Source organism: Malus sylvestris, chromosome 14, assembly GCF_916048215.2.
Source record: "Malus sylvestris chromosome 14, drMalSylv7.2, whole genome shotgun sequence".
NCBI lineage: Eukaryota > Viridiplantae > Streptophyta > Magnoliopsida > Rosales > Rosaceae > Malus > Malus sylvestris.
In genome coordinates this window covers 22,486,742-22,501,159 of record NC_062273.1, presented here as the reverse complement: position 1 = coordinate 22,501,159, position 14,418 = coordinate 22,486,742, and the positions used below count along the sequence as shown (strand labels likewise).

At 36.4% G+C, this 14,418-nt stretch overlaps 1 protein-coding gene across 1 annotated transcript; it reads left to right on the top strand.

Annotated features, from left to right (window-relative positions):
* Positions 1-1,511: 1,511 nt before the first annotated feature.
* Positions 1,512-7,798, top strand: LOC126600551 (protein MICRORCHIDIA 7-like). The gene is made up of 20 exons (XM_050267133.1): positions 1,512-1,987; positions 2,269-2,343; positions 2,428-2,462; positions 2,539-2,617; positions 2,754-2,846; positions 2,927-3,011; positions 3,567-3,642; positions 4,382-4,510; positions 4,601-4,699; positions 4,796-4,897; positions 5,249-5,410; positions 5,492-5,587; positions 5,746-5,797; positions 5,881-5,992; positions 6,110-6,171; positions 6,326-6,714; positions 6,802-6,872; positions 6,982-7,072; positions 7,194-7,316; positions 7,400-7,798. Exons 1-20 carry the CDS (start codon positions 1,582-1,584, stop codon positions 7,484-7,486), a joined length of 2,424 nt encoding a protein of 807 aa, XP_050123090.1. The 5' UTR covers positions 1,512-1,581; the 3' UTR covers positions 7,487-7,798.
* Positions 7,799-14,418: the final 6,620 nt, after the last annotated feature.

Genomic DNA, 14,418 nt, shown 5'->3' with positions numbered 1-14,418 from the left:
ATGAGTGGATGTAATGGGTGTAGTGGATGAATGTTTGGTAATGAGTGGATGTAGTGGGTGTAGTGGATGGATGTTTGGTAATGAGTGGATGTTGTTTGGTAATGAGTGGATGTAATGGGTGTAGTGGATGAATGTTTTGTAATGAGTGGATGTAATGGGTGTAGTGGATGAATGTTTGGTAATGAGTGGATGTTGTGGGTGTAGTGGATGGATGTTTTGTAATGAGTGGATGTAATGGGTGTAGTGGATGGATGTTTGTAGTTGTAGATGTAGTAGGTGTAGTGGATGGATGTTTGGTAATGAGTAGATGTAGTGGGTGTAGTGGATGGATGTTTTGTAATGAGTGGATGTAATGGGTGTAGTGGATGGATGTAATGGGTGTAGTGGATGGATGTTTGGTAATGAGTAGATGTAGTGGGCGTAGTGGATGGATGTTTGGTAATGAGTGGATGTAATGGGTGTAGTGGATGGATGTTTGTAGTTGTAGGTCAACACACTTGCACACACACATGCTGATTTCTAGCCTTCAAATCTTAAAAAACATCCATCCTCATCTCCATGCTTGCATTATCCAATCTTGGCCCAAAAATGCTCCAAAATGCTCCAAATAGCACTTTGTTGCTAACTTTGTTATTTGAACCTGCAAACACACGAAAATAGCGTAAAGTACTAAAATAACTAGAATTAAACTGAGTAAATGCCAAGAAACAAGCTAACTAAGTTGCATAAATATGCTCCTATCACAAATCACCGCAAAAAAGAAAGAAAAAAGCTCAACCACTTAACAAATGTTTTTTTTTCCGCTCTTTTTAACCCCTTTCTTATATGGTCAAAAAGTTATGTTAGCTCGAGTTTTCGATAGTTAGGAGATCGTGACAACAAATTTTCCAAAGTACTTGATCTTTGAGATAGGCAGTGGTGGTAGTGGTGCGGTTGTGGTTGTAGTAACCTATACGCTGTTTTTAAAGGGAGAGATCCCTTTCGGATCTCTCCCACCAAAGTCCACCATCAATTAATTTGGATTCTTGAAATTTGATCCAATGACTAAAATTATTATAACTTTTAAAGGGCCCTTGTTTGTATCCGTTAGATCAAATTTCAAATGTCCGAATTAATTGATTAGTGGACTTTGGTAAGAAAGATCCGGATGAGATCTCTTCAGTTTTTAAAAGGCCATTACTGTAAAATAATTTTATTTTTTAATATTAATTAAATATTTTTTTATTACTTAACTTTAGAGTGAAACCTTTTTTAAAAAATAAAAATAAAGTAAAATACCAACGAGCCCTTAATTAAGTAAAAAAAATTCGGATGTATCTATACATTTATTTTTATTCTTCACACATCTTTCAATTTTCGACAATGACAGAGGGATAAAATAAATTGTAAAAAACTAAAGGAAGAAGGAAGCGTGCAACACCGCCCATAATTATTGAAATGTGTTTGCAGTTGGATTTGCGTGGAGTGGGCCCCCCGGCGGTTTGATCGTCTTCATCTTCGTCACGGTTTAAACCAGAAAAAGAAAGTGGAACTTAATAAAATAAGTCGTCTCGGCCTTTTGAGTCTCTCGTTTTCAAAGCTATGAACGCGAGGGTGAAGCAGGAGCTTCTCGAAGCTTCGTTTATTCCAACGCCGAAGCGAACCGGCATCGGTTGTAAGTTGCCCCCGGATTCGGTAATTTGCCTAAGCACGAGTAGCGACAGCAGCAGCAGCAGCGACTCCGACTCCGACGATTCAGCGGATGGAGGCGGCGGCGCTTCGGGGGGTTTGGCGAAGAAGAGGAAGTTGGATGGGATGGGAGTTGGATTTCCGGTTGGGTTTTTGAACCCTCTGCCTCCGGAGGAAGTGGGGCGGCTGCTTCCCGCGCCGGAGGCGGCGGTTGCGCGGAGGAAAGAGGGCAGGGTTGTCAGTCGGTCGAACTGTAAGCAGTTTTGGAAGGCTGGGGATTATGAAGGAGCACCTTGTGCCAATTGGGATTCTTCTGCCGGTAATCTTAAACTCTCTCGTTGCTCTTCAAAATCTGCTACATTGTATTCTTTGCGTTTGTTTTTACTAAGATCTGTTTGGTTGCCGAGAAAGTTTTCGATCTTTTCAAGTTATGGAGGCACTATGGTAGAAGTGTACTGCTTCACTCATTGGAAAGTTTCCCTCTTTACATGCAAGAGTGGATTCTGTTCAGAAATGGGGTCTGTTGCCTAATTTCGAGAGTCTAACATGATCAGCCAGGACTGCCAATGATGTTTAACAAATTTACTGTTGAATATGCAGGTGGGATAGACCATGTCCGGGTTCACCCGAAGTTTCTGCATTCGAATGCTACGAGCCATAAGTGGGCTCTTGGAGGTATATTTGATTGATGTTCTGTGTAGTGCCTGATTTTTTGTTTCTTTGCTTAATGCTTGACCAGGACCTTGTGATGTTTTGCAGCTTTCGCGGAGCTCTTGGACAATGCATTGGACGAGGTAGTTTTTCGTTATGTTTCTACAAGCGTTTTCTGTTTACTCTCTGATTGGAGTTATTTCTTCACTTTAATGGCAGGTGTGCAGTGGTGCTACATATGTTAATGTAGATATGCTAGAAAATAAGAAAGACAGAAGCAGAATGTTGCTAATTGAAGGTATTTTAACTTTCTTAGTTCTCCAGTAACTTTACCTCATTGTTGGATGTCGTTTGAAGAACGCTAAGAGTTTTACTTTTGTTCTCAAATTGTCATATTTTTTATTTTTTGGCACTTCATTTGACGTACATTGCAGATAATGGGGGTGGGATGGATCCAGATAAGATGCGACATTGCATGTCATTGGGGTATTCTGCGAAAAGCAAAGTTGCAAACACTATTGGACAATGTATGACACCAGTATTTAGCTATAGTGTTTTTGGTCTTCTATAATCTCCAAAGAATCATTTTAGTTGCTTTTTTACACAGATGGAAATGGCTTTAAGACAAGTACCATGAGGCTTGGAGCAGATGTAATTGTGTTCTCTCGTTCTAGTGGAAAAGATGGAAAAAGGTGTCTTTCTGGTCATAATTGTTTATTGTTGTTTCTTTTACAATGCCTTTCATGTTATGTTGGTAATGGTTATTTTCTTCAGCTCATGGAAACAACAACGCTAGAGTTTAGAGTTGTGTGTTGCTTTTGAGGTTCAGAAACCATCATTGCGTGCAGGAATTTCTATTTTCATATCGTGTATCCACTTTGGCATGGAGAATTCATACAAACTCACCCGCACTTTTTCATAAAGAGTGACTTTATAAATGAGAGCAACTAATTATCTAGAACTATTAAGCAATTGTATATCACTTGTTGCTCAAATTTGGATAGTTGAATTATATTCCATGCTTTTTGTTCATGATTTAAGTAGTATCAGTTAAATGAGTACTCTCACCAATATGTGTGTGTGCATGTGTGTGTTTGATCATATTTCACCACTTCTATTGGTGTACCCCATCGCCTTTTCTCGTTATCTATTATGAAACGAAAAAAATATAAAAATGGATATTTTTTTCTTCTGAGATTTATTTTTTCTATTATTTAAACTAATTGAGACATTCACACTTCTTTTAGTGCTACACAGAGCATTGGATTGCTGTCTTACACATTTTTGACAAGCACGGGAAAGGAAGATATTGTAGTTCCCATGGTATGGCATTTAAATTGTCTCTCTACCTAATGGACTTTATACATATTCACTTCAAGTCTTTCTGTTTATTCAATGTGACTATAGATAGTTGTCACATCGGTGAGGTAGGTTGGGCTTTTATGTGTATTGGAACTAAAAAAATTATGTTAGAATAAAAGAGGGTAAGCATTAGGTGTCAGCCTAGACGGTTTACATCACTTTCGTGAAATCAGTTTTAACTGTCTTAGGAAGAGAAATTTGCAATAAAAGGTGCTGTGTTGAGTACCTTAGCTGAGATTTTTGTTTGTTTGTATTCTTATTTGATCCACTAGGTTTTTATTTGGCGTGTTTGGAGAGAAGAAAGGAGTGGGATGTTGACAGGGTGGATTATTTGGATTTAGGGGTGGAGGTTCGAGGACACCCTTTTTTTATGAATAACTTCTTTTTCTAGTTAATGTTGGATTTTACTATGCCATTGTTTTTTCTATTACATGTATGCTCTTCCTAAAAGAAGAACCACTTGTATGCTTGTATTCTTATTTTTCAGTAAACTTATCCAAATCCCTCAAAAAAGAATTAAAACCCAAGTCACAAGTTGGTCCTTTAGCTGTGGAGCAACCACAGTTTATTGTACATTTAGTTGCATTTAGTTCATTATTTCTGTATTGTGCTATATAGCTAATGAGTTTCTTGTTGTTACTGAGTTAGTGTAGGACCTCTGACTAAAAGGATTTGTTTTGTTGTGTGCATGAATGAAAAGCTTGATTATGAGAGAGGACAAGGGACTTGGAACAAGATGTTAAGATCCTCTTCAAGTGATTGGGATAAGAATTTGGAAACAATAGTTGAATGGGCACCATTTTTTGACGAAGAAGACCTGCATCATCAGGTAATTCATTACTGTTTTAGGGCTTTTACCAAATTGGTAAATTTAATACATGTTTTGTTATTAATTTTGTTATTTTTATTTATTGTTTAGTTCTATATGATGAAAAACCATGGAACCCGAATAATCATCTACAACCTTTGGGAGGATGATGAAGGACAGCTGGAGCTTGATTTCGAAGCTGATCCACATGTATGTTGATTGACGAGATATTAATTTTGCTTTTTTTTTTTTTGTTCAGTGGCTTTGTGATTCTAGCAGAATTAGATATGGTGCCTGATTTTGCAGGATATTCAAATTAGAGGTGTTAATCGAGACGAGAAGAGTATACAAATGGCAAAAGACTACCCCAATTCTCGTTTTTTCTTGACCTACCAGCACTCATTGAGGGTAAAACTAAATTTCATTTTATTTGCTCTCTTATCAGTTTTCCAGTAGCCTTGCTTGGGATGTGTCTGAGGGGAATTCATGTATTTGATCTCCTTCTAGTCACTATCTTTCTGTGCATTGCTTAATTTGGATATTTCCACTAGTTGGCAGTTGTCGGAGTACAATACATTGGTTTTAATGCATGTGGTAAAATGATAAAGAACTAGGAGAGATTAGTATATGAAATGAACTGAAGTGACAGATGAAGATGATTTTGTATCGTAGTTCCTGGTTCAACTTGAAGACAGAATCAGTCTTTCTGTTCATCTTTTTTTTTTTTTTAATTAATATGTTTCTTCATTTTGACTCCAGAGCTATGTATCAATTCTCTATTTGCGGCTTCCTCATAACTTCCGAATTATTCTTCGTGGGAAGGATGTTGAGCACCACAACATAGTCAATGATATGATGTTGTCTCAGCAAGTCACATATCGGCCACAGCCTGGTCTTGATGGGGTTCCAAAGGAATTAAATGTAATATTTCATGATGAACTTTTACTTTAATAATTTTGCATAATTTTGTTGTCTTTCTAATGACATGCAACTCGTCATCAGATGGTTGCTGTTGTCACCATTGGTTTTGTGAAGGATGCAAAACATCATATTGATGTTCAAGGGTTTAATGTATATCACAAGAATCGACTGATTAAGGTATTTAAGTTTTAACCTATGCATTTCTTGAGTTTGTTTCCTTTTTTATAAGATGTTCTCTCTTGAATATGTTGTTTGAGCAATGAATTTTCATCAGTCATTAAGCACAATTTGATAAATCTTTAAGAAATTCTTATGAAGTTCTTTTTTATCTCCAGCCATTTTGGAGGCTTTGGAATGCTGCTGGAAGTGATGGCCGTGGTGTTATAGGTGTCGTTTCTGCATTCAACTTTCCTTGACTTTAACAAATTAGCTGAAAGTGAGTTTGTTTCTGAGGCATTTTGTTCTTGTAGGTCTTTTAGAAGCTAATTTTGTTGAACCAGCTCATGATAAGCAGGGGTTTGAGCGTACAACAGTTCTTCAAAGACTCGAGGGAAAATTAATAGCTATGCAAAAGACTTACTGGTTTGTGGTTTGTGTTCTTTGGGCTAATTGCTTACAATGCGTTCAGACTTTTGTGAGTTGCTTTGTTTTTTTTAATCTTTGATACTCACAAATTGGCATTCGCCACTGCATATGCAGGAGAAACAATTGTCATAGAATCGGCTATGCTCCACGTAATAAGAATGCCTCAGCAGATAAAGGTATGCTGTGTACCGTACATTCTTTTTGGTTACCAGGAACAAGAATTTATGTTTCTTTTGCTGTGGGCGGTACAGTTATTTACATGACTTATGTAGTGATTGAAAACCCTTGTCAACCTTATAAACTCATAAATATTCATCTTATGATTTGTAGAGGGTTCTCCCTATGAAACAAATGGTAAAACATCAGGCAGCAAGAAACCAGTTAAAGGTTCCGGCAAGCTCCATTCCAGAACTTCAAAAGATATTCCTACTTATCATGGGCATGTGAATGTACACATGTCTGATAAAGCCACAAATAGAGTGCAATCCCCCTCAAAATCAGGGGAAGGATCGTCAAGTTCTTCTGAACCATCATCACCTTCGGCAGTCAATGTTACTGATAAACAAGTGAATGGCAGTAGTAGTAAGGCATTTTCTGCTAAGAAAGACTCTGGAAAAGGTGGCCCAGTGACTCGGTTATCTTCACGTGTGGACAGTACTCAGCAAGATTATTCACCGCATGCAGGAACCAGTTTACCCACCCAAAGTTCCAAGTCAAGGGTTACTTCTACTAACTTTGCTTCTAGTCACTTTTTTGCATTAGAGGGTAATTATATTTGTAAAGTTAGGGTTTTGTTCAATTACCAGGGGAATGATGTCAATGGTGATTTAGGCGTTTTGGAGCAATTGAGAAAAGAGAATCATGAACTGAAAGAAAGGTACTTATTCTGTCCTTTTCACCACTATAGAAATACTTGTATGCGACTTAATGTTTGCTTCAGTACTTTTATCACCATGCTGCATGCTAGTCATCCTCGTTCTATACAGGTTGGAGGCGATAAAGGACAGAGGAGCTTCTGCTGATTGGGAGCAGGCATTGCAGCGTGAAAAGGATAGGTCCAAATCACTTGAAACCCAGGTATATGCCTAATATCTAATTCTCGCCGAGCTGGTTGGAAAAGCGGGAAGTAGACCTGAGTAACTGATTGTTCTCTTGGAATATTTAATAAGATTTTACTGCCTGGTCTTGTGATCACCAGCTCCAAACGGCACAAGAAAAAATTGTGGAAATGAACAAAGAACAAGACACTCTAATTGGCATATTCTCCGAGGAAAGGGAGCGACGAGACAATGAAGAGGCCACTTTGAGAAAGAAGCTGGAGGTCAGCGCAATTTCGAATTATATGTCGTTCCTATCTTTTCCCTTTTAAGATCCACTTCCCTCTTATTTTGCTTGTTTTTGCAGGATGCATCCAGTACCATTCAGTTATTGCTTGACAAGGTAAGGAAACTGGAAGCAACGAAGTCCGGGAACCTCAAATCCAATAGATAGCGCTCTTGCCATTGTATCCAGTAGTGATCTTTAGGAGTTGGCGGAACGTAGCTGACCTGAATTTCAGAAGTAGTCTAACGTAGATCGGGAGTCATTCATCGGATGGTTGGGGAACGCGCCCGCCGCCTTTCTCGCTAGTTATGCGATGTAAATTGATGTAATGTGAAAAGGAGAGAAAACAGAGTGATGATATGAAGTATGAGCTTCAGTGTGTGTTGGGTTTCAAAGTTATTCTAGCTATTCCTCTAATCCATGGGTCTTTGCATCCTCTGATTAGGTCAAGTTGCTTGAATAACGAAGTATTTTACTCTCTCTCTCTCTCCCTCTCCCTCTCCCCAAACCAAACAAAAGCGATCGGACTGAACCAAAATTGAACTGAATCGGTTACAAGTAAGTTTTGGTTTTGAAATAAGCGAACCGAACCAAATCGTGCCTATTCTTCACCGTAAGTCATAGTGTTTTCGTGATGTAGGATTTCAACTGAGTTCACCCGTCGCTTCAATCCCATTGTTATTTGCTCTGAGTAATGTTTGGTAGACTGAACAATTTTTTATTGATTTTTTTATTAGGTTCTAATGTTTATTAGGAATCCGGATCCTCTTTGTGAGGATATCAGGGATTCATGAATTATATATGTTCATCGTACATTGTGTGGTCAGAAATCATTTTATATATTTTTATTTAAAATTAAATATAAACAGTACTTAACAAAAACTGATCACACAATGTACGATGAATAAACACGTTTACAGATCCCTAGGATCCTCAGAAAAAGGATCAAGAAAGGATTTTGTTGGGTTTATTAGGTCCCGAAATTATTTTTTTATTGATTTTTAAAATTGAAAAATAGAAAAAAATAATATAAACTAGTAGTGAGGCCCTCCAAAGAGATTTGCAGTGTCAAAAATCTTGGGAATATCATTAGTTAATTTTATTAAACGTGTGGTGCAACTAGAATGACTCAAAATTTGGGTTATATTGAATCTTGTAAAAATCCTCAAAATTCGTTGCAAAACGTGGGTAACTCACAGTTGTTGTGAAAAAAAATTGAAATTTTTAGTTTAAGGAAACATTTTGTATATGAGTCAATGAAAATGGTGCAAGACCTTAGGATGTGATCATACCGTTTATTAGGTCTCAGAACTTTTTTTTTTTATTAATTTTTAAAGTTGAAAAAATAGAAAAATAATATAAACTAATAGCGAGGCTCCCAAAGAGATTTGTAGGGGTCAAAAATCTTTGGAATGTCCTGAATTATGTGGTGTGACTAGAATGACTCAAATTTTTTGGTTATAATGAAAACTTGTAAAAGTTTTCAAAATCGATTGAAAACGTGGGTTATAACTCAGTTTTTGTGAAAAAATTGAAATTCTAGGAAATATTTTGCACGGGAATTAATGAAACTATTGCAACACCTTTGGATGTGACTTTATCCTTTATTAGGTCATGAAACTATTTTTCATTGATTTTTAAAGTTGAAAAATAGAAAAAATAATGAAAACTAAGAGCAATTCCACCGGGAAGAAGAGAGCCCAGCACCCAGTCAAAAAACCAGGCTGGCACCCTGTCAATTCACTCCAGCCTGTGAAATCGACTGGCACCCAGCCCAAGCCAGTCCACAGGCCGGCCTAAAATCGACAGACCTTGGGACCGGCCTATCTGACGTCAGTGTGACGTCGGAGGGCATATGACGTCAGAGAGGGAGTTGTTGTGGAGGCTGAGGAGCGGAGCTGGTCGAGGCGGGAGAGGATGTCGCGAGGGAAGGAACCACGGAGGGAGAACGACGGGAGGACGAAGCGACGGCGTCGGAGGTGTGGAGATGCAGGAGGACGGCGTCGACGGCGTCGGAGATGCAGGGGTGGACGGCGTCGGAGATGCAGGGGGATGGCGTCGGAGATGCAAGGGTGGATGGCGTGCAGAAATGGAAGGTTTTGAAGAGGAAGGAGAAGGTGAGCTCACGGGAGTGAGCTGGAAAAGAGAGAGAGAGGGAGGGAGAGAGAGAGAGAGAGAGAAAGAAAGGATCGGAGAGGGAAAGGAAGAAAGAAGAAAAAATAAAAAATAAAATAAATGATAAAATATTAATTGATATGAATAAAATAATATAATATTAGATAGACTGGGTGCCAGCGTATTTTTAGAGGTGGAGATGCTTTGGCCTATTACTGTTTACTGGGGTCTATTACTGTTTAATTGAGTGGATAAATGCGCTGGGTGCTGGCACAAAGTCCTTAGGGGTGGACTTGCTCTAATAGCGCCCCCCCCCCCCCAAGGAGATTTGTATGTGTCCGAAATCTTGAGATGTCCTAAATTAATTTTTGGAAGCATGTGTTGTAAGTAGAATGACTCTAACCTTGGCTTATAACAAATGTTGTAAAAGGACTCAAAATCGATTGGAAAACTATGGGTTATATAACTCACAATTTTTGTAAAAAAAAATTGAAATTTTTAGCTTTAGGAAATATTTTACGTCGAAGTTAAGGAAAATATTGCAAAACGAGGCCTTAGACACGATCCTACCATTTATAAGGTCATGAAGCTTTTTTTTTTTTTATTGATTTTTAAAGTTGAAAAATAGAAAAATATATTTAAATTTAGGTTTTAAATCATTGATTTCAAGTGTTTAAATATGAATTATAATGGATTTTGCATGGAAATATATATTTTGAAGAACATGAATATGAAAGATTGTTGTTATGGTAAGAGAAATAAAAGAAAATTTAACCCCCAAAAAAATGAAAAGGGGGGATGGGTATGAAGCTAGCAACTTTTCTTGAGTGCAGTAGCTAGTTTTCAAGCGACGTCCTTCAAGGAGGATCGGTGAAAATTTTTGTATTGAATTTTTTTTCTTCCTAGGTTACTTTATATAGATTTAAATACCTTTAGATTTAGATTTATATCCTTATTTTCGATTTTTTTTTACATGGATTATAAGAAAATTTTCACCAAAAATACATTTTGTAGAACATGAAAATGATAGTATGGTGTTGGGTATGGGAAAAACGAAAATTTAAGAAAAATAAATAAAATTAAGGGTTTAGACGCAGGGAACTGCATCCTAAACTCATGCCCTTACGCAGGCCCAAGGCGCAACAGAAGCAGTGGAGGCCTATGAGGTTTAGGGATTGGGGACTTCGCCACTACAATCCAACCTTCCACAGGCCGAGATGACTCACAAAGGCATTTCAACGTCTATTTGGCTACCATTGTGTGAAGGCCTGTGAGGTTTAGAGTTTGGGGGCTTCGCCGCAACAGTCCAACTTTCTAGGGGCCGAGAAAACTCATAAAGGTATTTCAGCATCTTTCTGGCCACCATCGTGCAATTCACCAGCGCCAGGAATCAAACCCAAGACATTCCATGTGGAATACGGGCCTGAAATTCATTCCCAACCATTGGGTCACCCCATGTTGGTTACGTGCTTATTTTCAATTAAATGTTGATTAATGTACTTATTTTCTATTGGCGACATATCATTTGATTTGCAAATATAGTTTAAAAGTTTGGTTTATCTAGCATTACTCTTTTCACAATTGTATCCAGTAGAAGAAAGGTTTTACCTACTCCACTGACTCATCGATGATAATTAAATCAGAATAATTTGGTTTTGTGATGATGCCCTAATTTCTAAGCTAACACAATTATGGGTACTAAATACTCAGATTTAGTAAAATAATCTTTGATTATGTGACAATGTAATCACATTGACCACGAAATCCTTTTTTAAAGAAAACATTTATTACATTAAGGAGAAGAAGAAAGTTTGAAAACGTGGAGACTAAACAAAAAGGACCTGGATTATCTACCCTCCTCATCTCATACCCTTCTCATATCCTCCTATTTCTGTGGTCACAGTTAAGCTACGTCAACATTTTATATTCTCATTACTTTTTGTCTTATTTTATATTCTCATTGCTGTTTGTCTTATTATTTTATAAAAAAATCAATATAACATATCGATCAAGCAATCCACCATTTTCGACCAGTAAACATAGTGTGTAGGGAAAATATAAAATAAAGCTTGTTCATTCATCCGTCACCACTCACGCCATTTGGGCGACTCTCTAACCCCAATGAAAAAAGAGTAATTTATTGGAACGAGTTCACCGACACATGGCATCTCGATTCAATAATACATTGTCATATAGAGAAAAATTTGCACATATCAATGCATTATTGGACAAAGAACACCACATATGAAGATAACTCCATTGTATGTAAGTAATTATCCTAATTGGGGTGAAGTGCTTGCTTCGGTTTGACCCATGTTTGTTTGAGCGTTGCTCTTAAAATAAACTCGTGAAACAACATTAAACAAATAGTCTATAACATATAGGAATAATGTTATTTAGACATATAAAATTAACTATACTATTGATTTATTGTTGTGTATCACATTTAATATAATTTTTTTCCATTAGAGTGTCAACAATGTCATCTATTTTGTGTCATTGTGTGATTTTGCTGAACTATCCTCCCCATAGTATAAAAATATCGATGTACTCAAAGAAAAAAAAAAACATTAGCAGTTGGCTCAACTAGAGTACCAATTGAACCAGTCCTAGCTATCATCCTTCTTGTTTCAAGGATGTGTTCCATAAACAACAGTCTCTCAAAGAAAAGTAAAAAATTTCTATTCACCAAAAATAATAAGGAGCCGTTTACTAATTATTTTGTTTTTGCTTTTTTAAAATAAAAATTTAAAAACTGAAATTTTGTTGGTAACTACTTTTATTTTTCAAAACACTGAAATTGAAAGGAAAAATTATACATAGAGTATACTTTTAATACTTAATTGTATATTGTGTCAACACTTTTTAAACATTACAAGAAGAGACAAAAGTTAATACATGTGAAATATGACATCATTACCTTTTTTTTCTTCGGAGTGTAAGTTACAAAATTTCTCTTTATAGTAGAAATTTTTTTCACACTTTTATCTCTTCATCTATTGCTTTGTGCCAAGTGGTGTTCCCTACCAATAGAAATTTTGACATCTAAATCTTCATTTATCTCTTTTTAATCAAATAAATTTTTAAAAGCTAGAAGTCTAATAGTCAAACAAAAACAAAAGGATGTGAACTTCCCCATCAAGCACTTCTACAACTTGCTTTCGAATTCCATCATATTTCCTATTCGTCTTCGAATTCAATCTTGTTTGTCCATCACTCACCCTTCACTTTTGAATAAAAAACCGCAATCTAAAAAGAGAGGAAAAAACTAAGGGAGTTGAACTTCTAAATCCCAAAGCATGCTGGGCCCAAACCCAATTATCCCTCTCTCTCACGTTTTAAATTTCTGGTGGTAAATTTTGTGAGGATTTCTGAATCAGTGAAAAGATTTACAAAATGAGTAATTGGTAATGACGGTAAGAGTTGACGGTGGAAGTACAACTCCGTTAAATTAATTTGTTTTCCGTGCATGATTTAGCATCTCAATTATCAAGAATTAAAGATATAAAAGAATATTTAGATGTCAAATTTCAATTGGTGGGTACACCACCTGGCTTTTGTGTTGGGAACCCAAAAAAATTTCTCCACAGTGAGCTCGCATTTGTGTCTTCGGATGAATTGATATTGATATTATCGATAAATGGTTTTGGTTTGGGGTACTATTCAGGCAATAAGCATTGCTAAGAAATCCAATAAATGGTGTGGGTTTATAGTCACAATTTTAAAGAAATTTTGGTTGAACTAATTCTGCAAAAATGGTCGAAAACGAGTTGAAATAATTTTGCAAAAATGGTCAATGATGGGTTGAAATGATTCTGCAAAAAATGGTCGAGGACGAGTTGAACTAATTCTACAATAATTGTCAAATATGGGTTGAACTAATTCTGCAAAAATGTTCAATGACGAGTTGAACTGATTCTACAAAATGGTGGGTTTAATTGATTATGCAAAAATGATAGATGATTTATTGAACTGATTCTGCAAAAATAATTGATGACTGATTAAACTAATTTTGCAAAAAACAGTCGAGAACGGGTTGAATTGATTATGCAAAAATGGTTGAAGACAGGTTGAACTGATTATGCAAAAATGGTGGTGGACGGATTGAATTGATTATGCGGAAAAGGTGGGTTGAATTGATTATGCAAAAATGATCAATGACTGATTGAACTAATTCTGCAAAAAAAGGTCGAGGACAAGTTGAACTGATTATGTAAAAATGGTTAAAGACGGGTTGAACTAATTCTGTGAAAATGGTCAAAGATTGATTGAACTGATTTTGTATAAATAGTTGAGGATTGGTTGAGCTTATGGTACATATTAATTTTGTTGGAGTTGGGAGGGTTGGGTTCTATAACAACCTTAAAGCCTTGGAGGTATGACTGATATTTTAAAACATTGTTTCCATGTTTTTGGGCTGGGATTTAGTTGTTTTTATGTTTTTGTCTTTCATTAACATGTTTAAAAACTAGTGGAGTTCTTTGAAATATAGTGATTTTTTTTGTCTCTATATATAAAGCTCCCAAATTGAAAACTAATTTCTTTATTTTCAAAATTTGGCCTTGAGTTGCTACTTAATACTACGGTCTAGTGATACTCCTCTTTACTAGTAAGTGATAAGTTTTAGATTTGATTCTCGTCAAAGACAAATTTAAACCACATTATTGCTAACCCATTGTGAAACTTACTACCCCACCCTTTTAATGAAGATAATATCGTTTGGGAGAACCTTGTGGTGGGGTGCTTTAGGCCCTAATTTCTTATTGGCCAAATTAGATTATTAGTCCCCATGGTGACAGGGTAGTTCGAAGATAGCCCTTGTGGTAATATAAAAAAAATAAAAAAATAAAAAAAACTAGGATTTAAGCCTCTGTGGTGAAGTTTGTTATGATTTATTCCCAAAATTGAAAATACCGTCAACTTTATGTTAATTATTAGCACCTAATCCACCATATTAGGTTAAAACGGAACTCTCTATTAATTGT